The sequence below is a fragment of the Bos taurus genome, chromosome 19 (assembly GCF_002263795.3).
Source record: "Bos taurus isolate L1 Dominette 01449 registration number 42190680 breed Hereford chromosome 19, ARS-UCD2.0, whole genome shotgun sequence".
NCBI lineage: Eukaryota > Metazoa > Chordata > Mammalia > Artiodactyla > Bovidae > Bos > Bos taurus.
The window spans coordinates 22341824-22369044 of NC_037346.1; the positions used below are offsets into that span (position 1 = coordinate 22341824).

The following is a 27221-nucleotide window of genomic DNA, read 5'->3' on the forward strand; positions in this document are numbered from 1 at the left end:
ATTGTGATATGAAAATATCTGTGATTCTATTGATGACCGAGACACTGGAACTTTTCATATGACTGTGGTGTGTTGCCTGTATTCAAAATGAATAGGTCATTTCAGTTACAGGTTAATGAAAATACAGTTTGTTCCTGTCCAAGTTCACTGGTCCCCTGTTAAGAACTCCCAAGACAAGCAGTGACCAAAGGAGATCGTTTTCCCAAATCCACTTTTCACAGCAACCATGACAACTCCCGGGGCTTCCCAGGTGGCGCTAGTGGTAAAGAACCCATTTGCCAATGCAGGAGACATAAGAGACATGGGTCGATCCCTGGTTCGGGAAGATCCCCTGGAGGAGGACATAGCAACCCATTCCAGTATTATTGCCTGGAGAATCCCATGGACAGGGGAGCCTGGCGGGCTATAGTCCATCGGTTCACAAAGAGTCGGTCATGACCGAGGGGACTTAGCACGCACGCAGGCACACATGATAACTCCCTGTCTTAGATGTATTAATAGATCCCTCTCCCAGTCCTGAGCACCCCAGGACCTCGAGGGTGGGGGGTAAAGACCATTTTGAACATCTGTACATTCACAGGGTCCCCTGTCTCTGCTGTCCCCACTCTCAAAGTAGGACTCTGGCCTTTCTCTTCCCTGAGTATTATGGGTTGAATTGTGTCCCTAGGGGGACATATTGAGGAACTTCCCTGGGGGTCCAGTGATTGAGAATTCGAGCTCCAATGCAGGGGGTTCAGGTCTGATCCCAGGTCGGGGAACTAGGATTCCACGTGCTGCAGGGCAGCTAAGCCCTTGCACTGCAAATACTGAGCCTGTGAACCCTGGACCCCATTTGCCTCAACCAGAGAGAGGCCCGTGTGCCACAACCAAAACCCGATGCAGCCAAATGAATAAATAATTTTTTAAAAGGGGGCATGAAGAAGTCCTAATGCGCAGAACCTCAGAATGTGAATTAATTTGAAAATGGGGCATTGCTGATGTAATTAATTAAGATGAGGTCATATTGGAATCTCCTATGGTCTTTTTAGTTTTTGGCCTTGCCACACGGCTTATGAGGTTTCAGTGCCCTGACCAGGGATTGAACCTGGGCACTTGGCAGTGAGAGTCCCAACCACAGGACCATCAGGAAATTCCTGGTCTTAATTCAACATGAAAAGAAACACAGGGAGATGGCCACATGGAGACACAGAGGGAAGAATACCACATGAAGATGAAGACAGCGGTTGGAGTGATGCAGCGACAAACCAAGGAGCACCCAGCATCGCCAGCAAACAGCAGAAACTATAGCAGATGCTTCGTAGACAGATTCTCCTCTGGGTCCTTCAGAGGGAGCTTGGCCCTGCTGACATCTTGGTTTTGGACTTCCAGGCTCTAGGACTGTAAGGCTCCCAACTCGTGGTACTTGGTTATAGCAGCCCTCAGAAGTAATTCCGCCTGGTGCCCTGAGGACCAGAGCACTGCTTTGGGCCCTTTGAGGCTTCCCTCCTTCCTGTGTATTCGAGGATGAGTCCTGCCCCAAGAGTCTGGTTGCCCTGGAGTCGCCTGCCATCAGCTCTGTGATCGTCTTCAGCTAGGACCTCCACCTGCTGTTTCAGGCATCTTAGAAACGACAGAAGTGAGCTATGCCTCTGGGGACAGGTAGGCAGAGCTTGTGGCTGTTAAAATTGGAGGGCTGGCGCCTGAAGTGAGAGGAGCAAGGAGCAGGGCGTTTTGCATCTCATTTTGGTTGGAGGCTCCAAGTATCGTCTTAGCCTGGGAATGAGAAATCGGGGAGACAAAGAGACGGGCAGGGATTTGGGTCCACTGGAGTGGACGTTTTGGGTGAGGATTTACTTCCCTGGGGAGAAGACCCCTGCAGCAATAAGTGGGGCCTTCTGGGGGGGCGGGTACGGGGAGCTGCCCCCTGCTCACCCTGCAGTCAGCTGAGATGTGTCACGTGCCTGGCGCAGAGTCGCACTCAGAGCTTGTTTGTTGAATGAATGAATGAGGGCAGTGAAGACAGAAGCAGTGCTGCTTATCTGTCTGAGGCCAACAGCATGCTCGGTCTTGTGGCTCACGGGGGATGTGGGGATGTGCCCTGGGGCATCTAGGCTGGACTACTCCTTGCAGGGCCCAGAGCACAGACAGGAGAGGCTGCAGGAATCTAAAGACCCCACCAGAAGTAAAGACCCCCTCCCCACCCCACCCAGGACACAGAGTGGACTGAAATGCTGAGGGGAGGCAAATGGGGTCGATTCAGAATTCCCAGAGGACTGGTGTGGGGCTTCTGCAGGCTGCCAGTGTGCATAGGAAGGTGGGTCATGGGACAAGTTCCAGAAACAAAGCTGAGCAGCCAGGACACATCCCAGTTCCCAGCGACAAGAGTGTGGGCCTCGTGGGAGAGATGAGGTGGCAGGTGATACTGGAAGGGTCATTCAGGCCAGTTTGTGGGTGGCCTTGGCGAAGCTTGGGTTTTTATCTTGGGCAAAGGGGAGCCACTGAAGGTTTTAAGAGCAAGGGACTTGCATGGTCTGACCTATGCTTCAAGGATGACCTCTCTGACTGCAAGTGAAGGGGGCGTAGTGAGCCCCTGGAGGTCCAAAGGCCAACTGGGAAGCTCCTGCCAGAGTCCGGGCAAAGACAACGGGAGAATCAATGAAGGGGTGGGGTGGGAGTGAAGTTACCCAAGGAAGCAGAGCTGGCAGGGTGCCCGATGACAGGGTGAGTCCTGGGGACTTTTGTCAGGCAGTAGCTTCCCCAGGGCTCCTCTCTCATCTCCTGCGTCCTCTCCAGCCTTGCCTCGTGCATAATCAGCCCACAGAGAGCTTCCCTCGGGTTTCAGACAGGCCTTTGAGGCTCCCTGTCTGCGTCCTTCATCCTCCAAGTGCGGTGTGACAGGTGGAGGAAATGTTGATGTCTCGGCTCACCTTATCTTACTTCTATTATCATGTTTCCCGTATCATAGTAACAGAGCAGATGTCAGGGCCTGTTGCTAAGGGTTCCCTGGAATATTAATACCTGGGTGTAGAACTGCAGGCTCTTAGGCAGTGTCTTTGAGGCCTCGGGAAGCAGCGGCTGGGTGGCAAGTATTCTTTTATATTCATCCCTGCTTTTTCTTTCCCCTCCTCAAGCCCTCATCTCCTCCCCCGACCCCCCGATCCAGGCCCAGCTAGTTGTCTACATGGCAGACTCAGCAGCAGCCGTGAATAGGCAGCCACCCTCCCCTCCCGCACCCAGGGCAGGCATGACTGAAGGATCACGGCAGGAGGCTGAACGCGGGCTCCCGATCCTTCCCCTGGCAGCTGTCCAGGCACCAGCTCAGATTTGGCCCTGTGGTGACCCCCTCCCCCTCTTCCAGCCCTGCACAGGCTACCTGAGAAGGCTCCGGGCCCTCCCCCGGCCCACCCTCTGGGACATGGGAGGGGGCAGAATGGGGTTTATTTGCTTCTTAATGCCCCCTGTCTTGCCTCTCTCATCTGGCCCTTTGACCTTTCCGCTGCTCACAGTTTGCAAGTCCAGCTCCAAACAGCTCTGGGAGGTTGGGCTCCTCACGATATTGAGGTCCAGGCTGGGATTTTGTTTACCAAATGCCATTTGTGTCAGTTATCTATTGCCATGGTAATGCTACATAACATCCATCCCCTAAGGGAATAGTTTTCTACTTTAAAAAAAAATGTTTGTTTATTTGGCTGCACAAGGTCTTAGTTGCAGCACTCAGGAGCTTCGATCTTCATTGTGACATTCGAGATCCTTAACTGTGGCGTGCAGGAGCTAGGCTTCCCTGACCAGAGATCGAACTCGGGCCACCTGCCTCGGGAGCACAGTGTCTTAGCCACTGGACCATCAGGGAAATTCCTACAACATTTCTTTATTGCTTCCGAGTCTACGGGTTGTCTGCTGCTCTTGGCTGGGCCTCACGTCTCCTTTCTCGTGGTTCAGCTGCCCCCAGAAGTTCCCTGCATCTGCACTTCTGTTCTCTCTCAGTGGCTGTCTGGACCCAGCATCCTGCTGTTGCTGGTGACTCGTGTTTGCCTTTACACATGGTGCCCCCGCCTAGACCCTGCGGCTGCTTTCCAGCTGTCTCACCCCTCCTATCTCTTTCCCGTGCTTTTCCCCATATCATGTCTGTTCCTCCCATGAGATCGGACCCTACAGCTCCTTGAAAGCTTATCCATCCCAGCCTGGGGTGTCAGACAGGGCTCAGTTGTATTAGCGAAAGTTTCTCTGAAATAAACCAAGGAAGCAGAAACGCCAGGGTCTGAAGGTGGGAGAGAGCACCTCGCCAGGGGAAGCCATGGGCGATGAGGAGCTGTTCTGAAGTTTTTTTGTTTCTGTGGCCCCTGGGTGGGGTGGAGCCCTGGTGGGCGTGTGTGATGCTTCCCGAGGGGCAGGTGGTTTTGCCCTCCGGTGTCTTTTTCAGAATCCGGTGCATCTCAGAGACAGCTGCAGGCTGGAAAGGTTTTCAGCGCTGTGTTAAAGAGGTTGTAAGATTTGGAAGGCTGGGTCAAAGAGCAGCGTTTTCCTGGGTTAGTAATGATGTGGGCTGTTCTCTGGACTTAGAGGCATGCGTTTTCATTTCATCCTCGCTGTGTGCCTGTGTGAAGGCGGAGACCCTGGCTCTTTGTAGAAAGAATCCAGCTAGCAAATTGTGCCCGGATCACAGGGCTCGCAGGCTGGTGCTGCTTCACCAGATTCTAAGCCCACAAAGTCCATTAAGAGGGAGAAGCGGCCTTTTAAGTGACCCTGAATGTTTGCAGAGAAGAGGTTTTTGTTTTTAGTGATTGTACTATACACATTATTCTTTTTTCTTTTTTTGATGTGGACCATTTTTAAAGTCTGTATTGAACTTGCTACAATATTGCTTTTGCCTCATGATTTTTGGTCCTTTGGCCATGAGACCTGCAGGATCCCATCTCCTCAACCAGGGATTGAACCCATACGCCCCCAAATCGGAAGTTGAAATCTCAACCACTGGAGCCCCAGGGAAGTCCCTGTACACATGATTAAAAGCAGTTTATTGGAGATTTGCAGATTCTTCCATCTCTGAGTTCTGAGCTTGAAAATACAAAATCCACATAAGACCATCGGGGCACGACTGCTTGCAGCAGAATTTTTTTGTGTGAATGACTCTGGTGATGCGCTTTGGTGATACGTTTCAAAAAAAATGTACACATCTGTTCCCCTTGGGGAATTTATCCTAAGAAAATAATCAGAAATGGACACAAAGATTTATCTCCCAGGATATCCATTTAGGGCTGAACACAATAGGACAAAACTGGGAACAATCCATGTGCCTCCCCCAACAGGAAAACAGGAAAAATAAATCCAGAATACTAAGTTACCATTAAGAATCATGTTTCTGAGGACTTTTAATAATGTGAGAAAGCACAGTGTGATAAGAAAGCAAACAGCATAGGTAGTAAGAACCCAGTTTTATTTAAAAATCCATGCATAGCTGTCTAGGAAGACATGGGACGATCTTACGTGAAGATGGTAAGTCTTCATCTAGGGGTGGGTGATGAGTGTGTTTAGGGTACGTGTTCTACGGTGCCCAGGAGAGACCACGGGAGCTCGCAGCTTTTAAAAATTAATTTATTTTTGGCTATGCTGGGTCTTCATTGCAAGGCATGCACTCCCACCCTCCTCCTCCTCCTCCTCCTCCTCCTCCTCCTCCTCCTCCTCCTCCTCCTCCTCCTCAGGGCCCCTGCTGGAGGGGCAGCGAGCCCAGGAGTGTATGGATGATGGCGAGCACACAGCTTGGCAGAAGAGCCGCCGGGTCAAGGGGGTGCAGGAAGCCGGGGGACATGGGCTGGCTGGTGGGCAGGGAGCTGGCAGCAGGCTCAGGATGCTTAGATTCGGAGAACCTAAGCTGACTCTGTTGGCAGTTTCCTAAGCTGTGTTTCCACGCTCTGCCCTCCTCTCCCACTACCTGTGCTGAGATTGTTCCATGTGGGCCAGGGACAGCTATGCCTTCCGAGGTGCCAGCACAGCCCAGGGCGGGCCCCGCAGTCCCCGGACAGGGCCTCAGCTCTCACTCGAAGCCACTGCTGTGGACATGCTCAGCCACGAACTTACCACCAGCCAGTGCCCACGGCCCCAGGCTCTGGGAGGGACATCCCGCATCTCCCTGGACCTCTCTGTAGTGTTTGGCTCAGTGGGCTCATCTTCCTCAAAGCTCCAGGAGCAGGAAGGATGGGGGACCCAGAACGCCTCCTCCTTCCTGCCCTAAGAACCAGGCTGGGGTGGGGGCCCAGATCCCCCCACCAGATTGAAGCAGTGACCAATCTCCCACCTCAGGACCCTTCTCCAGTCCCCTCCCTGCCCCTTGGCAGGTGAGAATGCACTGGACCACCCAGAGTGGTCCCTCCAGCCTGTCGGTCTCCGCTCCCCCTGGGGAAAAGGTGGGGAAACTGAGACCTGGTGAGAAATAACTGATTGTTCCTGGTCTTGCAGTAAGTTTGCATAAAAGTCAGACTTTCTCAGGTCTTTTCTCTCCGAGTTGGGTCATCCTCACTGCCACCAAACCCTTCCCTTTATACTTACTGCACAAGGTGACTTGAGGCAGAGAAGGTATATTAATTAAGGGTTAGCAGACCCACATGGGTGTGACCTATCCTCAGTCTCTCGGCCTGGTTCTTTTCTCTTTTGCCAAACAGAAAAAATAATGATTAGATTGAGAAAGAATAAAACAGTAGCCTGTGGGTGGTTGCAGAGTTATTTTGGCTCAAGTTAAAAAAAAAACAAAGCAAAGAAAAGGAAAGGAATTAGATGTCAGATGGGTCAGTTGTTGTTCAGTCGCTCAGTCGTGTCCAACTCTTTGCACCCCCATTGACTGCAGCGCGCCAGGCTTCCCTGTCCTTCACCGTCTTGGAGCTTGCTCAAACTCAAGTCCATTGAGTCCGTGATGCCATCCAACTGTCTCGCCCTCTGTTGTCCCCTTACCCTCCTGCCTTCAATCTTTCCCAGCATCAGGGTCTTTTCTAAAGAGTCAGCTCTTCTCATCAGGTGGCAAAGTATTGGAGTTTTCGCTTGAGCATCAGTCCTTCCAATGAATATTCAGGACTGATTTCCTTTAGGATTGACTGGTTTGAACTCCTTGCAGTCCAAGGGACTCTCAAGAGTCTTCTCCAACACCACAGTTCAAAAGCATCAATTCTTCGGCACTTAGCCTTCTTTATGGTCCAGCTCTCTCATCCGTACGTGACTACTGGAAAAACCACAGCTTTGACTAGACGGACCTTTGTCGGCAAAGTAACGTCTCTGCTTTTTAATATGCTGTCTAGGTTGGTCATAGCTTTTCTTTGGACAGAGAGATGTTAGTTTGGGGGTTCTCTTGCCAGTGATCCTCAAACTCTAGCGCCCTAGGAAATGACCCAAAGGGGACAAAAGAGGTTTATTCCCTAGAGGCTTATTTGGAGGTGATGTGTTTGGGGCTGTGAGGAGCTGCTGTCTTCTGGAAGTCCTCACCTGTCCCGCCATAAAGAAGGTGGCATTTCGAGCATGAGAACACAGGATCCCTTCTTTCTTCCCGCCTCCTCCCCGCTCCTCAGCTCCACTCCCTTTTGATTCAGAAGCATCTGCAGAAGATGGAATAAGTCCCACCCAAGGTTCTCTGACTTGTTCCTCCCTCTGGGATCACCACTGTTGCGTCCCTGCTTTCGTGGGGGTGCCTGGCAGAGCAGAGGGGCCACCTCCATACTCTCTGTACCTAGCTGCAGCAGTGGGCAGGAAGCCTCAGAGCCCGGCTGTCTAGTCCTGAAAGCAGTGGCCTGGGACGTGTGGTGCCCCCTGCAGGCTTTGGCAAGAATGGCAATGCCTGTGAGGTGATTGTAGCAATGTAGTCGTTCAGTCTGGTCTGAACTGCAGCCCACCAGGCTCCCCTGTCCATGGGATTCTCCAGGCACAAATATTGGAGTGGGTACCCATTCCCTTCTCCAGAGGATCTTCCTGACCCAGGGATCAAACCCGGGTAGCCTGCATTGTAGGCAGAATCTGTGAGGAGATGGACTGCCAGTTAGCCACAGGATCAGTCTGTCCCCATCAGGGAGACCTCATCACTTCATTTCTTGACGCTCCCAGAATACTTTTAAAAAATAATAATAAGGAAACAGGGCTACGGAGTTACAGTATGTTTTCTAATGTTTACTTGGAACAGAGTAAGGCGTTTCACACCCATGCAGCAGTGTGACTGCGCTATTCACAAGATAACAGAACTTTAAAACAACAACAACAAAACAAGCCATAGCTAGAAGTGGGGCTGGTTTAAAGTTGTTTAATGAGCATGTCGTTTTTGACCCCGCCTGTGTTTTTCTGGACTGGATGTGAGCCTCATTTGGAGAAGGTCAAGACTTTAAATGGGAGGTGGTACGGACAGCCCTCCCAGCACTGGATCCAGCCTGGGGTCTTCCCAGGGAGCTCCCCGAATAGCTCTTCGGGGTCTCTCTCTCAAGGTGGCTGGCAATGGGGAGTGGGTGCCTGGATCACCTGGGATAGAGAGACCTCTGTGGTCAGGGTTGTGGGCTTGGTCTCCGTTGGGGTCAGTTAGCAGCAGTCTGCATGCCGCCCCCTGCTGGTCATCACAGAAATGGGTGACATCGGTCTGGAACAACAGCTCTCAAACCACAGTCCAGTGGTTTCTGGGGGGTTCCCAGTGCCTTTCAGGGGGTCCACAAGGTCAAAAATATTTTCTTCTTCATCATCATCACAATATACTTGGTCAAATTCTCTCAAATATACAGATGAAAAGTTCATTGACCTGATTTCAAATACCACATTGAAACTAATCTTTAAAGATAACTGTCATCTGTTGAGTTTGGGTGCAGAATGAAAGAAGAACGTCCACAATTATCTAGGAAGGCTATTAAAACACTCCACCCTGTTCCAACTATAGGACGTATCCGTGAGAGTCTGGATGTCCTTCATGTACTTTAACAAAACTACATACCACAAAACGTTGATTGAAATGTCAGACATGAAACTGTCCGTTGTTAAGCCAAACATTACATAGATTTGTTAAAATGCAAAACAATCCCGTTATTCTCACTAATTGCTTTTGTTTTGAAAATACAGCTTTTAAATATGTGAGCATCTCATGGGTTTATTATTTTTTGATGACTTAACAATTTAAATTTTCTCAGTGTTCATTTCTAATCTGGTAAATAGCAATAGATATAGCCCATATCATTTGGAGTTCCCAAGAATTTTTTTTATCAGTTTAGTGAGATGTAGTTCACATACCATAAATTTCAGACATTTAAAGCGTACAAGATAGTGGTTTTAGTGAATTCACAAATCTGTGCAAGCATCCTGTATGCGTGCTAAGTCACTTCAGTCACGTCTGACTCTTTGTGACCCCATGGACTGTAGCTCACCAGGCTCCTCTGTCCATGGGATTCTCCAGGCAAGTATACTGGAGTGGTTTCCCATACCCTCCTCCAGGGGATCTTCCCAACCTAGGGATGGAACCTGTTAATGTCTCCTGCGTTGGCAAGCAAGTTCTTAACCCCTAGAGCCACCTGGGGAGCCCATACAACCATCACTGCTGTCTTATTCCAGAACATTTCCATCATCCGGAAAAGGACCCTGAGCCCATTAGCAGTCACTCCCATTCCTCCCTCCCCGCCACCCCAGCCCCTGGCAACCACTAATCTACCTTCTGTCTCTATGGATTGGCCTGTTCTGGACATTTCATATAAGTAGAACCATACGATATGTGGCCTTTTGTAACTGGCTTCTTTCACTGAGCATGTTTTCAAGGCTCATCCGTGTTGTTCTCCAGTCCCTTTTATGGCCAAACAACATTCTGTTATACAGATATGCTACATTTTATCCATTCGTCAATTGATGGACATTTGAATTGTTTCTACTTTTTGGCAATTATGAATAGGGCTGCTGTGAATATTTGTGTAAAAGTTTGTGTGTGGACATACGTTTTCAGCCCTCTTGGGTTTATACCTCAAAGCCCTTTCTGGGTCATATGGTAATAACTGTATGTAACACTTAAAGAACTGCCAGACTAATTTTCAAGAGTGTAAAGGAGTCCTGTGTTTGAGAACCACTGGTCTGGAGGGAACGAGACCAGGGGAGTGTGGATAACTCAGTACTGCCCCTCATCTTTGCTCTGGAATTAGGATTCCCTCAAACTCAGCTTTCTCTCTCTCTTTCCCTCTTTACTATCTCCCCAACGCATACCCTTTTTAAAAAAATTATTTATTTATTTGGCTAAGCCGGGTCTTAGGTGGGGCACGTGGGATCTTCAGTCTTCCTTTTGGCGTGTGAAATCTTTAGTGGAGGCATGCAGGACCAGGGATTGAACCCGGGCCCCCTGCATTGGGAGCACAGAGTTTCAGCCACTGAACCACCAGGGAAGTCCCCCCACAACACATATCGTTGGTGGTAAGGAGAAAGCCAGCTCGGCTCAGCTGCTCAAGTGAAACCACCAGCAAGTTCTGGAGCAGGGCCCCCTTCCTTCAGGATTTCTGAGGGGGCCCCGCTCACTGTGGTCCCAGGGCAGTAAAGTGGGGTTGGTACCTGGAGGGCGCAAATGCCCTCGGGGCTTGCCTGCCAGGTTGAAAACTTCGGACGTGTGCCTCTTCTTTCCTTTCTGATTCTGTCCCTTTAATGTCCTGTCGGTCAAGTCCAACCTTATCACTTAGCTGCATGAGCCACCTAGCTACCCCTCCCAGAATCAGGAGTCTCTGAAAGAGGAAGCTTGAGGGAATAGCACTTAGCTGGAGGGGTGATTCTGCTGGTGAGGGTCCAAACATCACTGGAGATGGCATAGGGGCGGCGGCGGAGGGGGATAGGTTGGCAGTACCGGTGTTTGGTGTCTGAGGGACCCCGCCTACCACGCGCACCCCAGCCAATGACATGCTCTTTCTTTTTCCCTCTTTCTTATCTCAGATGTGACTCCCCACCCTGGCTGGCTGCTCCAAACCATGGCCGACACCATCTTCGGCAGTGGCTGTGATCAGTGGGTTTGCCCCAATGACCGGCAGCTTGCCCTGCGAGCCAAGTAAGTACTTCTCAGGCTTGGCCGAGCCCTCCCTTCCCTCCTCTTCCCAACTCCCCTCCTTTCTTTGACAAAATTCAATGCCAGGGCTTCACAAGGAGCAATTTGAAGGCAAGTGCCTGTCTTAGCGCAACAGTAAAGAATCTGCCTGCAGTGCAGGAGACACAGGTTCAATCCCTGGGTCAGGAAGATCCCCTGCAGAAGGAAATGGCAACCCACTCCAGTACTCTTGCCTGGGAAATCCTATGGACAGAGGAGCCTGGTAGGCTACAGCCCAGGGATTGCAAAGAGTCAGACACGACTGAGCAGCTAAACAACAAACAAAAAATGCCTGTCTAATGCACACCACACTCCTGGCCTTGAGCTGGGCACCTAACAGCCATTCACTCATTCCGTCAAATGGAATGGATTCCCATTTCTCAGATGAGGACATGAGACTGAGGTCCTCACTGGCATCGCCCAGCTTGTGAGTGGCGGGGCTCCCCTGGGTCCATCTGACTCTCATGCCTGTGTTCTTTGGACCACAGTAGACTTCAGGGAGCCAGACCATTTCCTTTGCCTTCTCTGTGAAGAATAGAAATCCCCTGTCACTGAGCTTCAGACCCTGAGTCCAAGGCAGCAGGGAGCCTTTGATCTCTGGATGCCCACTTCATAGTTGAGCGCCTGGCCCCAGCAGACAGGACAGACCAAAGAAAGGCTTGTCAAATTTATGAAGAGCTGCCCCCTGGACTGAAGCACACAGCCAGCCTCGAAGCGTCCCAGCTCTCAGCCATGCCCAGGTCAGGGTTTCTCTGCCTGTGGTTTGCCCCGTTTTCCTGTTACCTCTCAACCTGGTGACCCCCTTGGCTGCACTTAAATCAGCCCGTCTCCACCCACTGTCCCCACGGCCCCATGGCTGGAGACCAGGGGCCCCCAGATGCCTCTTCAGCCTTCCAGTCTCCTCCTGTCCCTCCAGGGGAGTCGGGGGTCCCAGGGATCGGATAAACCCAAGAGTGCCGCTCCATCTGTTAAATCCATGCCGAATACAGGAGCCTGCATTTCCCCAGCTGGGACCAAGTTCAAGACATTTGCAATTAGATATTGTGAGCCTGCAGGGGACAGAGCTGAAACATCAAAGGATAGAAAAATTAATCCAGAATGCCCAAGACGAGTGGAGTCCTGTGTGATTTGCAGGACTCTTTGCACCACAGTTAATTCGTCCCTCTCACCAGGGTGGCTCAGCTCTTTTAGCCCCCACGTGGCCCCTGCGGTGGAGAGACCAGGGATGAAACCATCCTCTCTCCCTCTCTCCTCTGACACCTGGTGAGACGACGTGTCCTCCACGGCTGGATGTGAGGAGCTGGGGAAGAGCTGCGCTCTTGTAGGAGGGGCTGGCATGACCCCTGGTGATCCTGCCAGCCTCCCCTTCAGTTCTCCCTGACCTTGTCTTGCGCTTAGCAGCAGCCAGAAGCTGTCATGGCACCTTTTAGAAGAGCAGATGCTTTTATCTCTCTCCAGGGTGTGCTGCCTTGTAGTGCCAGGCTCCTTGTGATGCTGGGCTCCTTAAAGGATAGTGTTACAAGCCCCCGCAGCCAGGTACTGTGCCTCTGGGAGGCTGGGGGAAGTTATCTTCTTTGGCTCCAGCTTAGAATCTGTTCTCCCATCTTCCAGCTGCCAGCACACATTTTCTAAACCCCTGCTATGTGCCAGGACTATTGGACTGCAGTGAACAAGACCAATACAGTCCCTTGTCTTCAGGCACTGATGGGAGCAGGGAGCGTGATACACACGGTTACTCGTGTGCAGCTGCTTTGCCGGTAGAAACAGGCAAAGTGGGGTGCTAATAATCTAGGGTTTGGGGGAGGTCTCCCTGAGAGTGTGATGCTTATGTTGAATCCTGGAGGAGGGGTAAATACTAGCTGAAAATATGGGGAAGCGCATCTAGGCAGCAGGAGCAGCCAGTGCAAAGGTCCTGGGGTAGAAGGGACATGGCCTGCAGAGACCTGGCAGGAGGTCAGGGTGGTTTGAATGCAGAGTGAGGGGCTGAATGGCATGCAAGGAAGATGGGGAGGTGGGCAGGGGCCAGATGGGGCAGGGTGCAGCCCTCAGGACTCCCATTTGAAGGGGGAAACAGAAGAACCTACCTTGCCTCATAATAATGTTTAAGCCTCATGGTGGAGCTATGCCCAGGCCTTAGGGAACTCCGAGCATGGGCTCTCCTTAACCCATTTTGGAGGGATCAAGGAAAAGCCTCCTATAAAGTCCATGTCTAAAAGATGTCCTATAAAAGAAAGGGAGTGAACCAGTGGAAATGAGGCTTAGGGAGAGGGCAGGCACCCCAGGAGGAGGGTACAGCTTGAGCAAAGGCCTGGAGACAGTGCACAGCCTGGAACACAAGGGAGGCAGGAGCAGCTGTTGGTGCTGTGCCCTGTGCGAGGCCCCACAGTCGGGGGACGCGCTGCTAGGCGCTGGGTGCCGCCAAAGGTCCTTCCTCGGGGTTTGCAGCTCCGTGTACGTCTGGCAGCCCTGAGTCAGCCTCCTTTGTTTATGGGGAGGGGTCGGTCCCCTGGGGCAGCCTGGCATGGCCCTCGGCAGCTACCAGATGTGAGCTCCCCAGGCCAGGAAGCCTTCTGACCTTGGACTTGCCTTTGCAAAGGCATCTAACTGCATCCTGCCGCTTCCCTCCTCTGAGAGATAGGGAGGCCTGCCTTGCAGGATGCCAGGGGTCTGGTGGGGAGACGGTCTGCAGAGCCCTGGGCTGGGCCTCACCGTCGCTCCCCCTGTGCTGCTGTGACCCTCTTGCCCTGAATCTCTCTAGTTTTCAAAATGCTCCATGAATCTCCTTTTATCCTCAGCATCTTTTTTTTTTATCTATATGTAATTTTATTTATCTATTTTTATTTTTGGCTGTGTGGTCTTGGTTGCTGTGTGGGCTTTTCTCTAGTTTAGGCGAGGAGGGGCCACTCTCTAGTTGTCTTGTCCAGGCTTTTTCGTTGCAGTGGCTTTTCTTGTTGCAGAGGACAGGCTCTCAAGCACGCGGGCTTCAGGAATTGTGGCTCCCGGGCTCTAGAGCACAGGCTCAGTAGTTGTGGCGCACGGGCTTAGTTGCTCCACGGCATGTGGGATCTTCCCAGAGCCAGGGTGGAACCCATGTCTCCTGCATTCACAGGCAGATTCTTTACCACTGAGCCACCAGGGAAGCCATCAGTGTTTGTAACCCAATCGATGATCTTTCCTGTCCGTCTTGCTTTCTTCCAAGACTCAGATCCAGGTGTTCAGTCTTCTTTTGATTGTCTTCCCTTGAAACCTCTGGTGCTGTGGCCTTTTGTACATTCCATGCCCTGCCCCCACCAGATGCTAAGGGCGTGCTGCCATCTGCGTGGGGCCCAGGAGCTGGTGGGTGGCTGAGACAGCGTTTGGAGACTGGCATGCGCCTGACACACAGACTGTGCTCAGGGGGCCTTGGTGGGTGTGGTGGGGGTGCCGGCTTGCACTGGGGCTGGACTCGTGTGCTGTGCTCTCTCCAGGCTGCACACCGGCTGGTCTGTGCACACCTACCAGACAGAGAAGCAGAGGAAGAGCCAGAGCCTCAGCCCGGCCGAGGTGGAGGCCATCCTGCAGGTCATCCAGAGGGCCGAGCGCCTCGACATCCTGGAGCAGCAGAGGGTCGGGTAAGGGCTGCTCCCGAGAGCGGGCAGAAGTGGGGCCTGGAGAGGGAGGCAGGGCAGTCAGTGCCAGATCAGCGGGCTGGGAATCTGGCACCCTGGGTCCTCGTGCCGGCTTGTCACTGGGAGAGAGTCAACTCAGCCTGAACACCCTGGGACTGGAGTAGATTCATAACCCAGCCTGTCTGAGCCCCAGTATATCCCTCTGTAAGATGGGGAGAGCAGCCTGGGCCCCAGGCTATGGGGAAGATGAGTGAGTACAGCAAGACACACTAGGGTCTGTTCAGCTCTGTGCACAGGAGGGTCACTGTGGTTCAGCCAGGGCAAGGATTTAGCAGAGGCTGAACTGTGGGTTCTCCCATCAGAGACCATTAGGAGCCGCTCTCCAGCTTATCTAAGCTCTCTTGGCCTCCGGCGTCTGGAGCCAACTCCTACACAGTCTTCAGTTTTTGTTGTGTCTTTTTATTTGTTTAATTGCAAAAGCAATTCATATTTCCTAGACAGTCTGAAAAACACAGGCCGCGCAGGCAGGAAGACATAAATGCAGGACACTGACGGGAATTGATTTGATTCTGGTCTCCTTGTTCTTTTTCTGTTTATCTTCTATGAAATATACGATCATTTTGAAAAATCAGACATTGTAGAAATGCAGAGTTCTAGAAAGTGAAAGCGCCAGCACAAAGACCGCTGCTGTCTAGCTTATCGTGTGCGCCTCGCTTAATACAGGCGTATTACTACTGTTTCATTCCAGGGAGGGTTTGTAGCAGATGTCTAGTGCTCTTTTCCCCCTCTACCCCTGGCTGGGGCCCCACCGCCTCTCAGACCTAGCCCGAGGGTCCTGCAAGGCTCGGAATGCCTCAGAGGTGCAGGTGCTGATGACTGACAGGCCAGCGCCACATCCTTCGGGCTCCCCCAGGAAGGCGTGCAGGGGGTCGGTGGGGGGTGTTCCCTGTGGGCTCCCCGAAGCTGTGGGATGCGTTTGCACCCCACCCCCTGACCCCCATCCATCTGGGCTGTCTTCCCCCTGCTGCTCACGTTGTCTGGCTGTGTTGTAAGCACTGGGTTTGGCTGAGGCAAGAATGACCCAGGAGGCAGGAAATCGTCTCAGAAAGAGGAAGGGTGTCCTGTGTGGTTGCACTGATGGGGGGGCCCCTGAGAACAAGCAGTCAGGCCAGGGTTGAAGCTGAGTTTATTCCCAGGACCCTGGAGGTCCCTGGAGGAGGGACGGTGACCACTGTGTAAGTCAGGAGTGTCTGCTGACTTCTGAGGGCAGAAGCAGCCTCAGTGCCCAGGCTGCCCTCCCTTGGCCCCCAGGCAGGGCCTGATCACCCAGGGGAGACAGTGGAGTTGCCATGAGATGGGGGGCCTGGGTGTGGCCTCAGCTCTACCTCTGAGGAGCTGTGCCATTCCTGGCAATTGACGTCATACCTCGGAGCCTCAGTCTTCTCATCTTTAAAATGGGGGGAGGGGGACGGCGTCCTCCTTGCGGGGGGATTGTGAGGGTCACAGGAGACAGTGTACCCACACACTATCCTCCATGTATTTAGGAATTTTCACTGAGGGAATTCCCTGGTGGCCCCTGGTTAAGACTCTGAGCTTCCACTGCAGGGGGCCCGGGTTCGATCCCTGGTTGGGGAACAAAGATCCTGCAAGGAGCAACCAAAAAAATAATAATAAATTTTGCTGAGAATCCACTGGAGACTGGAGACACAGCGGCCAATGGAAAAGAAGTGGCCGTGTATTGTGGGCGTGACAGTGTTGTGTGACAGGTTGTCACAAAACAGGGGTCACAGTGGGCCGAGGGGCTGTGTAATCTGGCCCCTCCCGGCCCCCTCCTGCCTCCTTTGTCCCAGGCAGTATAGTGGCCCCCAGCCCCCAGGCTCCTCGCTGCTCCAGTGCTCCGGGGCCTTGCTCTTGTACTTGTTGCCCCTCCACCAGCTCTTCACACATTTGGTCCTTGTCATCCTTCCCCTCTCAGTTCAGATGTCCTCAGAGAGGCCTTCACTAGCCACCATCCAACATGTCCTGCCCCCTCCCACCCCCACTTATTTTACTCCATAACCCCTCCCCCTCTCTGAAGTCACTGTGCTTGTTGTTTATATTTTCTTATTTATTTGGCTGAGCCAGGTCTTAGCTGCGGCACTCGGGATCTTTAGTTGCAGCACGTAGGCTCTAGTTTCCTGACCAGGGTTCGAACCCAGGCCCCCTGAATGGGGAGTGAGAAGTCTTAGCCAGTGGACTGCCAGGGAGGTCCATCACTTTGCTTGTTTATAGACTTTCTCTCATTATTAAACGTAAATTCCATGAGAACAGAGACTGTGTCCCTCTCTGTCTTCTTTGCTACAATATTCCTAGTGTCTGGCATGCTACAGGCACCCAGTTCACGGTGGGTGAGTGAATGAATGATTAGGAATTAGCCAGGGGAAGGAGTGGGCAGGGAAGACGCCGAAGGTGAGGGAATGGCCCCTGGGACGTGGTATGGTGCGGGGGCCCCGGGGCTGCCGGAAAGGCGGCAGTCAGGTTGGAGACGAGGCCCACACCATCTCACCCTGTGTCCTGTGCTGCAGGCGGCTGGTGGAGCGGCTGGAGACCATGAGGCGCAACGTGATGGGGAACGGCCTCTCCCAGTGTCTGCTCTGCGGGGAGGTGCTGGGCTTCCTCGGCAGCTCCTCCGTGTTCTGCAAAGACTGCAGGAAGGTAAGGCCCTGCTCGGGCTTCCCAGCCAGGACCAGCCCTGGCACTTCGTGGCTCTGCATCCTGACTCCCAGGAGAGTGTACGTGTGTTTGTGCATACATGTGTGGGGCCTCCCTGGTGGCTCAGCAGTAAAGAACCCGCCTGCCCATGTGGAGACGCAGGTGCGATCCCTGGGTTAGGAAGTTCCCCTAGAGAAGGAAATGGCCACTCACTCCAGTATTCTTGCCTGGGAAGTCCCGTGGACAGGGGAGCCTGGCGGGCTACAGTCCTTGGGGCCACAGAGAGTCAGATATGACTTAGTGACTAAACGATACATGCGTGCACACATGATATCCTATGTTTCATGACAAGAAGGATTGGGGCTGGAAGGTCACATGGCTAGGCTTCTAGTGCCAGCTCTGGGGAGTGGACCTCTGGGTCTCACAGGACTATGTATGAATTCAGCTCTTCTGGTAGCTCTGTGACTCCAGAAAGCTTATTTACTATGTTGAGCCTCACTGATAAAATAGGGACAATGATAATGTATACCTTAGAGAGTTGTGAGGATTAGATAGTATATGCAAAACTCTTAAAACCTTGTTTGGCACGTCAGTACTCAGTAAATGTTATTGGTTGTTTTAAATAAATGCAATTTTTTCTCTTGATCCCTGGCAACTCAAATGAGTAGCAAGGCCAAATGGATTTTCTCCTTTTCTTGTACTCCACTGATCATTCTAAATTATGCCATTTATAAAATTGTTTCATACTGAGTCCAAGACTTCTTGAAATAACTTTATAAAAATTGTATGTATTTATTTTTAGCTGTGCCAGGTCTTCGTTGCTATGCGGGCTTCCTTTTGCGGGCTTCCTTTAGTTGCGCCGAGCAGGGGCTGCTCTCCAGCGGTGGCTTCTCCTTGTGGTGGCTTCTCTTGTTGCCGAGCACGGGCTCTAGGGCCCTGGAGCTTCCATAGTTGTGGCTCGTGGGCTCAGCAGTTGCTGCTCCCGGGCTCCAGAGCACAGGCTCAGAGGTAGTGGTGTATGGCTTTGGTTGTTCCGTAACACGTGGGATCTTCCCAACCAGGGATAGAACAAGTGTCTCCTGCATTGGCAGGCAGATTCTTTACCACTGAGCCACCAGGGAAGCACCTTAACATAACTTTTTGTTTTTCCTGGCATTTCTAATTGCCTTTCTTTTCTTATTGACCAAAGAATAATGTGCCTTCTAGTCCTCAAGGTTTCTTAGCATCTGAATTTTATTCTCTATTGCATGAAGCCTACTTTTTTTTTTTCTTCCCTGCCAGAATCTCTTCTAGACTCTTATTCCTACTCTAGCCTTTAGTCGTTATTGCACAGTTGTCATCATGGGACCTCGCTTTACTGCCCTCCTAGGTTAGAAGCACTGATCCCAAGATACCACGTCTTTTTTGTGTGTTTGTTTTTCACTCTGGTTTTACTAGAACCCATCCTCAAGTAACTTCCATGTGCTAGACATTATTTTAAGCCTGGAGTTATTTTGGTAAACAAGACAGACAAAGAACCTTCTCTCTTGAGAGTACGTGGGTGAGGGAACCAAAAACCAGTCATGATCAAATAGATACGAAGATTCAGGAAGAAATAAGTTCTGGGAAGAAGTAACGGGGGAAAGAAGATTGGGGGTGCAGCAGGGCATTAATAATTGAAAGGACTGTAAAATATGGGAACATCAAAGAAGTAAACACGGACTTGGCAACACAGAGGCCATTGGCAATCTTGACAAGGGCATTTTCAGTGATGTTCAAAAGCTGGATGAGAGAACCAAGGTGCAAAGAAGTTAATGTACCAAATGAACGGGTGGGAAAGCCAGAATTTCAGCTAAACCACTTTTCCCCTGTTCTGTCACGTGTGGTGAGCTGGGCTGAGGAATGTGGATTAACTGGTGAGAGGTCTAAGAACAGTGGAGGAGCGGCAGGGGCCTGAGTGTCGGGAGGGGTGGGCGCGGCTATGCCGCTCCTCCAGAAGCCTCCACAGAGCTGGACCAGACAAATACCAACGAGGTGACGGACACAGGGACTCAGGAGTGTCTTGCTCCCAGCACCTGGGCAGGTTCTTATATGTGACTTCCACTTGTTTCCTTCTTCTGCCCCTCAACCTCACAATTGCTGTAAATGTCTGGGTTTGTGGGACCAGGAAGAGGGGGTCAGAGCCTTGTCTCCATCCCCTGGAAAAGTCTGTGCCCTCTGCCCCAGAGGCCAGCCACTGAACCTGGTTGCTGATGGGTTAATTCCAGCTGCTCCCTGCAGAGCCATTTCCTTGGCAACAGCAGGGATCCCAGGGGAGGACCTCAGCGGATGAGGGGGTTGGGGAATGCTCTTTCAACGGGTACTGTCACCATCCCAATCCCAGGGTACCCGGAGCGCCGGGCTGGTCCAGAGGATGCTTCCAGTTGAAACTGTTCTTATTTTGCCGCAGGCTGAGGACTTGGTCCTGGCTTGGGTGGTGAGAGGAAGAGTCTGCTGAGTTTCTAGGGGGACTTGTTCTCGGATGACAGTAGGAGGAAAGGGTGGCAGCTGGGGCCACCGTTGAATCATGGGCATTTGGGGGATGATCTTTAACCATCCATGAGAAGACTGTGTCATTCATTCAGTCATTCACTTTCCCTTTATGCAAGTAGTAGAGGGCCTGCTGTGTGCAGGCCCTGTTTTAGGAGCTAGAAGTGCCGTGAGCAAGATAAAGTTCTTGCTGTCATGGAGCTTGTTTGCCAGGGGTGGGAGAAGACAGACAATAAACAGACAAATGTGACGTCAGGTAGATTGAGGACTCTGTAGTCAATTAAAACAGGTGATGCTGCAGAGCATACCTGGGTGCCCCGGGAAAGCCTCCCTGTGAGCTCAGACCTTACCACGAGCTGGAGCCGGCCCCACGAAGACCCAGGTGGAAGGGTGTTGCAGGCAGGGGGATTGGCAAGCATGAAAGTCCTGAGGCAGAAACCAGCTGGGCATGTTCAGTGAACTAATGAGAGCTGGGCACAGCTGGTCACACAGAGCTTTGTAAGTCAAGAGTTGAGATTTGATTATAACTTTCATGGGATGCCAGTGGAGCGTTTTAAGCAAGGATGTAACATCTGTTTTTGTTGTGTTTTTTTAAGAAAAAATATTTATTTTGTTTATTTGGCTACACTAGGTCTTAGCTGCCGCAGGCAGGATCTCTAGGTGTGGCATGTGTGATCTAGTTCCCCGACCAGGGATCGAACCTGAACCCCCTCCACTGGGAATGGGGAGTCTTAACCACGGGACCACCAGGAAAGTCCCTGTTCGGTGTGTTTAAGAAACTCACCAGCTGCTGTCTGGTGAATGTGTTGCAGGGGGATGTGGAGTGAAAACAGGAGATGAGTTAGGTGTCACTGGCTGTCATTGGGAGATGCTGAGGTTGGGGACAAGGTAACATAGGGAGAGGGGCCACATGCTCAGAGAATCAGCCTCTTCAGTTTGTATTGTAAGCAAATAGGAAGGGATTAGAGGGGGTGATTAAGGGTCTTAGGAAGGAAAGAGGGTCCTAGACTGCAAGTGAGTCAGGGTGAGACGTCACTTGCCCTGCAGAGTGAGAGGTCACAGGTCTTCCGGGGCTGGCAGGAAGTGCTGCTCCCCAGCAGATGGACCTGAGTTATGGTCCCAGCTTGGCCACAGTGCAATGGCCTTGTAAAGTCACTTAACCTTTGTTTCTTCATCTATAAATGGGGTGATAGAACTACATCACCACTGAGCATGGGTGAGCATGAGATGTAGATGAGCTAATGCATGGGAAGTCCTTAATGTCAGGTCCACTGGAAACACTCAGTAAAGGGTCCCTGTTGTTGTGATCATCACTATTATTATTTTTAAATGTTTATTTATTTGACTGTGCTGGGTCTCAGTTGCGGCATGTGGAAATGTTTTTAGCTGTGGCATGCAATATCTTTATTTGCGGTTCTTGAACTCTTAGTTGCAGTATGTGCGATCTAGTTCCCCCATCAGGGATCGAACCCAGACCCCCTGCACTGGGACCACCAGGGAAGTTCTGTACCACTGTTACGATTAATTCACCTTGAGGCTAGCTGTTCAGACTGCCCAGCTGTTACTAAAAATGGAACTGACCTCGTATACCTTGGGAGAGGTTTAGTGATTTCCCATGGATCAGTCAGCCTGGGCTGCCCTAACAGAAGACCACAGACTGGGCGGCTTCAATGACAGAAACTGATTCCTCAGAGTCTAGAAGCTGGGAAGTCCAAGATCGATGTGCTGACCAGTTTGGTTTCTTGGAAGGACTCTCCTCCTGGCTTGCAGACGGCCGCCTTCTCACTGTGCCCACACGTGGTGGAGAGAGAGCTGCGGTCTCTCTCCTATTTCATATAAGGACACCAGTCCTATTGGATCAGGGCCCCACCCTTATGACCTTACATAACCTTAATCACCAACTAAAGACCCTGTCTCCAAACACAGTCACATTGGGCATTAGGGCTTCAGCATGAGAATTTTGATGGGACACAATTCAACCCATAGCAACCTATGTTTTCCTTTTTGAATTCATATTTTCTTGAACTGAAAATTGGAATTCCCACAGTTAGTCCCATGTTTTTTGTAATTTATATAAAAACCTCTTCCTGAAAGCCTTTGTAGCTCTCCAGCATTGGAGGTCTTAAACAGGGAAAACAAACTCCCTGATTTTTGTGCAAGTTCCTCAGATGAACCTAACACTCAGTCACTTATTCAGCCTATTCTGGGCTAATTCTGGGTTCAGATCAGATCAGATCAGATCAGTCGCTCAGTCATGTCCGACTCTTTGCGACCCCATGAATCGCAGCATGCCAGGCCTCCCTGTCCATCACCAACTCCCAGAGTTCACTGAGACTCACGTCCATCGAGTCAGTGATGCCATCCAGCCATCTCATCCTCTGTCGTCCCCTTCTCCTCCTGCCCCCAATCCCTCCCAGCATCAGAGTCTTTTCCAATGAGTCAACTCTTCACATGAGGTGGCCAAAGTACTGGAGTTTCAGGGGACTCCAAAAGGAGAAGGGTCAGGAATGGCTACTTCCCTCGGGTCCTCATGGTCAAGGTAAGCAGACAGTGCTCTCTAGAATCATGCTGACAATGGCTAGGACCAGGGTTTCCAGGCCTGAGAACAATGAGAAGGGCAGCCTAGAGGAGCTGGCTTCTGAAGTTTGGGCAGGCCTCTGAGAGGCTGAAAGCAGAGCGAAGGGAGGGGAGGGGAGGGGAGAATAGCATAGCAGAGGAACCTAGCTGGAAATGGGCCAGGCAAGTGCCTAACCATGAGGATGCAGGCCTTTAGGGCAGGGAGGACACCCTGGGCCGTGTTGCCAGGTGGTGGTCCCTGAGGAGCTGAGTCCCTGGAGAATCAAGAGGGAGGCCCTTGATTAGACCCTGTGGCTAATCAAGGACTTAGCCACAGGGTCCTTGTTCAGGGGTTCTCTAGTGTCTGGGAGGGGAGGACAATGTCATCTCTTCACTCTTGCAACAAATATTTATTGTCATATGGATATATACTGGTGTAGGCATTGGGCAATACAGTGTAAAGACACACAGATGCTTGCCCTCTGGACTGGAAGTATTAAATAATTATGGGTAATTAATTACAGTTGGGCTTAGGGTTACTGAGGCAGCCCTGGGGCTGCTGAGAGAGCTCTAATAAGGCACTGCCCTAATTAGGGGTGTCAGGAGCCCTCTGGTTAGAGTTCACCAATTTCTGGGGTGCCTCCCTATTTATTTCTCTTTCCCCTCCACACCTTTTGCAATGGCCTGTAGCACTGGCTCCCAGGTGGGCAGGCTGCAGAGAAGGGATGCTGGGGAGCTCTCTGTCATGGAAAGTGTCCAGATCCATGTCTCAGGTGCTCCTGGCCACACAGAGCCTTCCCCAGCAAGAGCCCTGGCCTCAAGCTAACGAGCATGTGGATAGAACCCACAGTGCTGGTCCTCAGAGCAGCGTCCCCCCTAATTGGGCTTGTGTGCCCAGGCTGCTTGCTCTCATTATCAGAAGGCTGTGGTGCGAAGGGAGAGGGGCAGCTGGTTAATTAGAGGACTGGCACTCCTAATTGCTTAGGATCTGAGCCCGCCGGCTTTCAGTTTAATTGAGAGTCTGGCTTCACCAGTGATGGGGAGGCTGGGCAGGGCTGCTGAATAGCCCGCCCGAGCCCAGGATGGCATTGTCACCATGCAAGGAAAGCAATCAGATTTTTCTCTGGCCTCAGCTAAAATGTGTTCCACGGTGTGGGAGCTGAGGAGCCTGCACATGAAATGATGGTCTCAGTAACATGTGCTGAGTTCTGGGGGAAAAGAATGAGGCAGTCCCATGCTTTGTTCAAAGTCTTTAGGGGACACCCAGTTTGGGGTGGGGAGCAGACAATCCCTGCCCAGGATGGGGGCGCTGGAGGAAAGGGGCCAGGCCAGAACTTGATCCCTGCCCCCACCCTACTTAAGGCTCTGAGGAGGGATATCCTGCTGAGGTCAGGGCGGACCCCCCCACAGGCAGTAACCCTGGGGCCACTAATCCTATTACGAGGGCCGCACCCTCATGAACTCTCATTGAACTCTCTTTGAACTCTCATCACCTCCCAAAGGCCCACCTCCAAATACCACCACGCTGAGGGTTAGAACTTTAATACATGAATTTTTAAAATTAGTTTATTTACTTTGGCTCTGCTAGGTCTTTGGTGCTGCCTTCGGGCTTTCTCCAGTTGCCACGAAGTGGGGCTACTCTCCAGCTGCAGTGCACAGGCTTCTCGTCGCAGTGGCTTCTCTTGTTTGGAGCATGGGCTTTAGGGTTCACAGGCTTCAGTAATTTCGGTGTACAGGCTCAGTAGTTGTGCTGCATGGGCTTAGCTGCCCCTTGGCATGTGGGATCTTTCTGGACCAGGGATCAAACCCATGTCCCCTGCACTGGCAGGCAGATTCTTAACCACTGGACCACTAGGGAAGCCCCCAATACACGAATTTTGAGGGGACACAAGCACTTAGTCCATAGCACCTACTGAATAGGAACGCTGCCCGTGCAGGCAGTGTGTTTAACAAGCAGCACTCCTGGGGGTTCTGCTCCTCCTTGAGTTGGAAAACCCCTGCTCTGAGGTCGCCGCCCCAGGCCTGGCTTAGAGCAGTGGTGAAGGACCTTCAGTGACCGCCTCCTCTCTGCTCGTCTTGCTCCCCACGCCCTCCCCTGCACCACAGCCTTCCAACCTCAGCTTAAGAGTCTCCTGCACCCTCCCTCAGACCGTCCTCACTCTGGCAAAGAGTGGCCACGGAGACCACTGTCTCACCGCGTGATGTCCTTTGGAGTTTATAAAGCTCTTTCACAGAAGCCATCCTTTCTGGTCCTTAAGGCAAAGCTGTCGGGAGGCAGGGGAGGTGAGGCTGTTCCAGTCACAGATGGAGAACAGGGGCTCGGTTCAGTGGTGTGGCCTGCTTGGGCCCCTGGCCAGGTAGTGGGGAGCTGGGTCCCCTGGGCTGAGTGGTTCTGCCACGCTGCCTCTCCATTCTTTCAGATGGAAGCCTTCACATGTCACGTTTTCCCTTCCTTGGAGAAGCAGAACACAGGAGGAGAAGAAACATCATACTCGATAGTTAAATATTGAAAACTTTTCTCATAAAGTCAGGAATAAGACAAGTTCTGTGTATATTCATCACCACTTCTTTCAACATTGTGCTGGAGGCCAAAGCAGGGCAATCACGCAAGAAAAAGAAACGTGTGACGTACGGACTGGAGAATAGCTAGGACTGTCGTTGTCATGAAAGCATGATCATATAACCAGGAAATCTGAAAGACTCTAAATACAAAAGGTGGATATTGGTGAATTTAGCATGTGGTTGTATCAAGTTTAATATATATACAAAAAAGTCTGTACAGGCATACTTCAGAGATACTGTGGGTTTGGTTCCAGACCACTGCAGTAAAGCAAATATTGCAATAAAGCAACAACTTTGTTGGTGTCGTAGTTCATATAAAAGTCATATTTACACTTTACTGGGGTCTATTATTTTTAATATTTATTTACTTGGCTGCACTGGGTCTTAGTCACGACATGTGGGATCTTCAATCTTTGTTGCAGCATGTAGAATCTTTAGTTGGGGCATGTGGGATCTAATTCCCTGACCAGGGATTGAACCCGAGCCTCCTGCACTGGGAGCACAGTCTTAGCTACTGGACCGCCAGGAAGTGCCTACTGTAGTCTATTATGTGTCTGTCGTTAGTCTGTTATGTAGTCTAAATGTATGCAATAGCAGTATGTCTTAAAAAAAGTACATACCTTAATTTCAGGGCTTCCCAGGTGGCTTAGATGGTGAAGAATCCACCCGCAATGCAGAAGATCCCCTGGAGAAGGGAATGGCTACCTACTCCAGTATTCTTGCCTGGAGAATCCCATTGGCAGGAGGAGCCTGGCGGGCTACCGTCCATGGGGTCGCAAAGAGTCACACATAACTGAGCCACTAACCCTTTCACTTTAATTTTAAAACATTTGATTTCTGAAAAAGGCTGACCATCACCTGAGCCTTTCATCCAGTACTAATCTTTTTGCTGGGGGCTTCTTGCCTCAGTCGTGCTCCCCTCGCCCTCCTCATGCTGACTGTGATCAAGGTGGTGGTTGCTGGACTTTGGGGCAGCTGCGACAATTCCCTGAAATAAAACAACAGTGAATTTTGCCACAGTGATTGATTCTTTCTTTCATGAACACTTGCTCTGCAGCGTGCTGTTTGATAGTATTTTACTCATCATAGAACTTCTTCTAAAATTGGAGTCAGTCCTTTCAAACCCTGACACTGCTTCATCAGCTAAGTTTATGTTATATCCTAAATCCTTTGTTATTTCAGTAGTCTTTACAGCATCTTCACCCGAGGAGATTCCATCTCAAGAAACCACTTTCTTTGCTCAGCTGTAAGAAACAACTCCTTATCTGTTCAAGTTTTATCCTGAGACTGCCCCAGTTCAGGCCCATCTTCAGGCTCCACTTCTCGTTCTCTTGCTCTTTCCGCCATATCTGCACTGAAGTCTTGAACCCCTCAGAGTCAGCCATGAGGACTGGAATCAACTTATTCCAAACTCCTGTTAATGTTGAAACTCTGACCTCTTCCCATGAATCATGGATGTTCTTAGTGACATCTCGAATGCTGAATACCTTACAGAAAATTTTCCATTGGTTTTGCCTAGATCCACCAGAGGAATCACTATTGATGGCAGCTATAGCCTTGGGAAATGTATTTGGTTTTTAAAAAAATATTTATTTGACTGCACCAGGTCTTAGTAGCAGCACGTGGGATCTTTAATTGTGGCACGTGGGACCTAGTTGTCTGAGCAGAATCAAATCCGGGCCCCCTGCCCTGGGAGCGCAGAGTCTTAGCCACTGGACCACCAGGGGAGTCCTTAAAAATTATTTATTTTTTAATTTGTGTTAAGACAAACAAATGTTAAAATTTACCATTTTAATCATTTTTAAATGTGCAGGCAAGGAACATCAAGTACGTTCACATTGTTGTATGACCATCACCACCATCAGATCCAGAACTTTCTCATCCTGCAAAACTGAAACTCTATACCCATTAAGTGATAACTCCCCATTCCCACCCACCCCAGCCCCTGGCACCCCAATTCTTTCTGTTCTGTGTGCTTGACAATTCCAAATACCTATATAAACGAATCGTGCAATGTTCGTCTTTTTGTGACTGGCTCCTGTCACTCAGCACAATGTTGCCAAGGTCTATCCACTGGATAGCACATGTGAGAACTTCCTTTTTCAGTCCAGTTCAGTCGCTCAGTCATGTCTGACTCTTTGTGACCCCATGAACCGCAGCACAGCAGGCCTCCCTGTCCATCACCAACTCCCCGAGTTCACCCAAACTCATGTCCATTGAGTCGGTGATGTCATCCAACCATCTCATCCTCTGTCGTCCCCTTCTCC

General features: G+C 51.1%; 1 protein-coding gene across 1 annotated transcript in view; it reads left to right on the top strand.

Moving 5' to 3' along the window:
- RPH3AL (rabphilin 3A like (without C2 domains)) overlaps positions 1 to 27221 on the top strand; it is a 139478-nt gene that overhangs the window by 40431 nt on the left and 71826 nt on the right. Inside the window, 3 exon segments of the mRNA NM_001035494.2 lie at positions 10882 to 10993; positions 14497 to 14640; positions 17202 to 17331. Of these exon segments, the coding sequence (NP_001030571.1) occupies positions 10917 to 10993; positions 14497 to 14640; positions 17202 to 17331 (351 nt within the window). The 5' untranslated portion in view covers positions 10882 to 10916.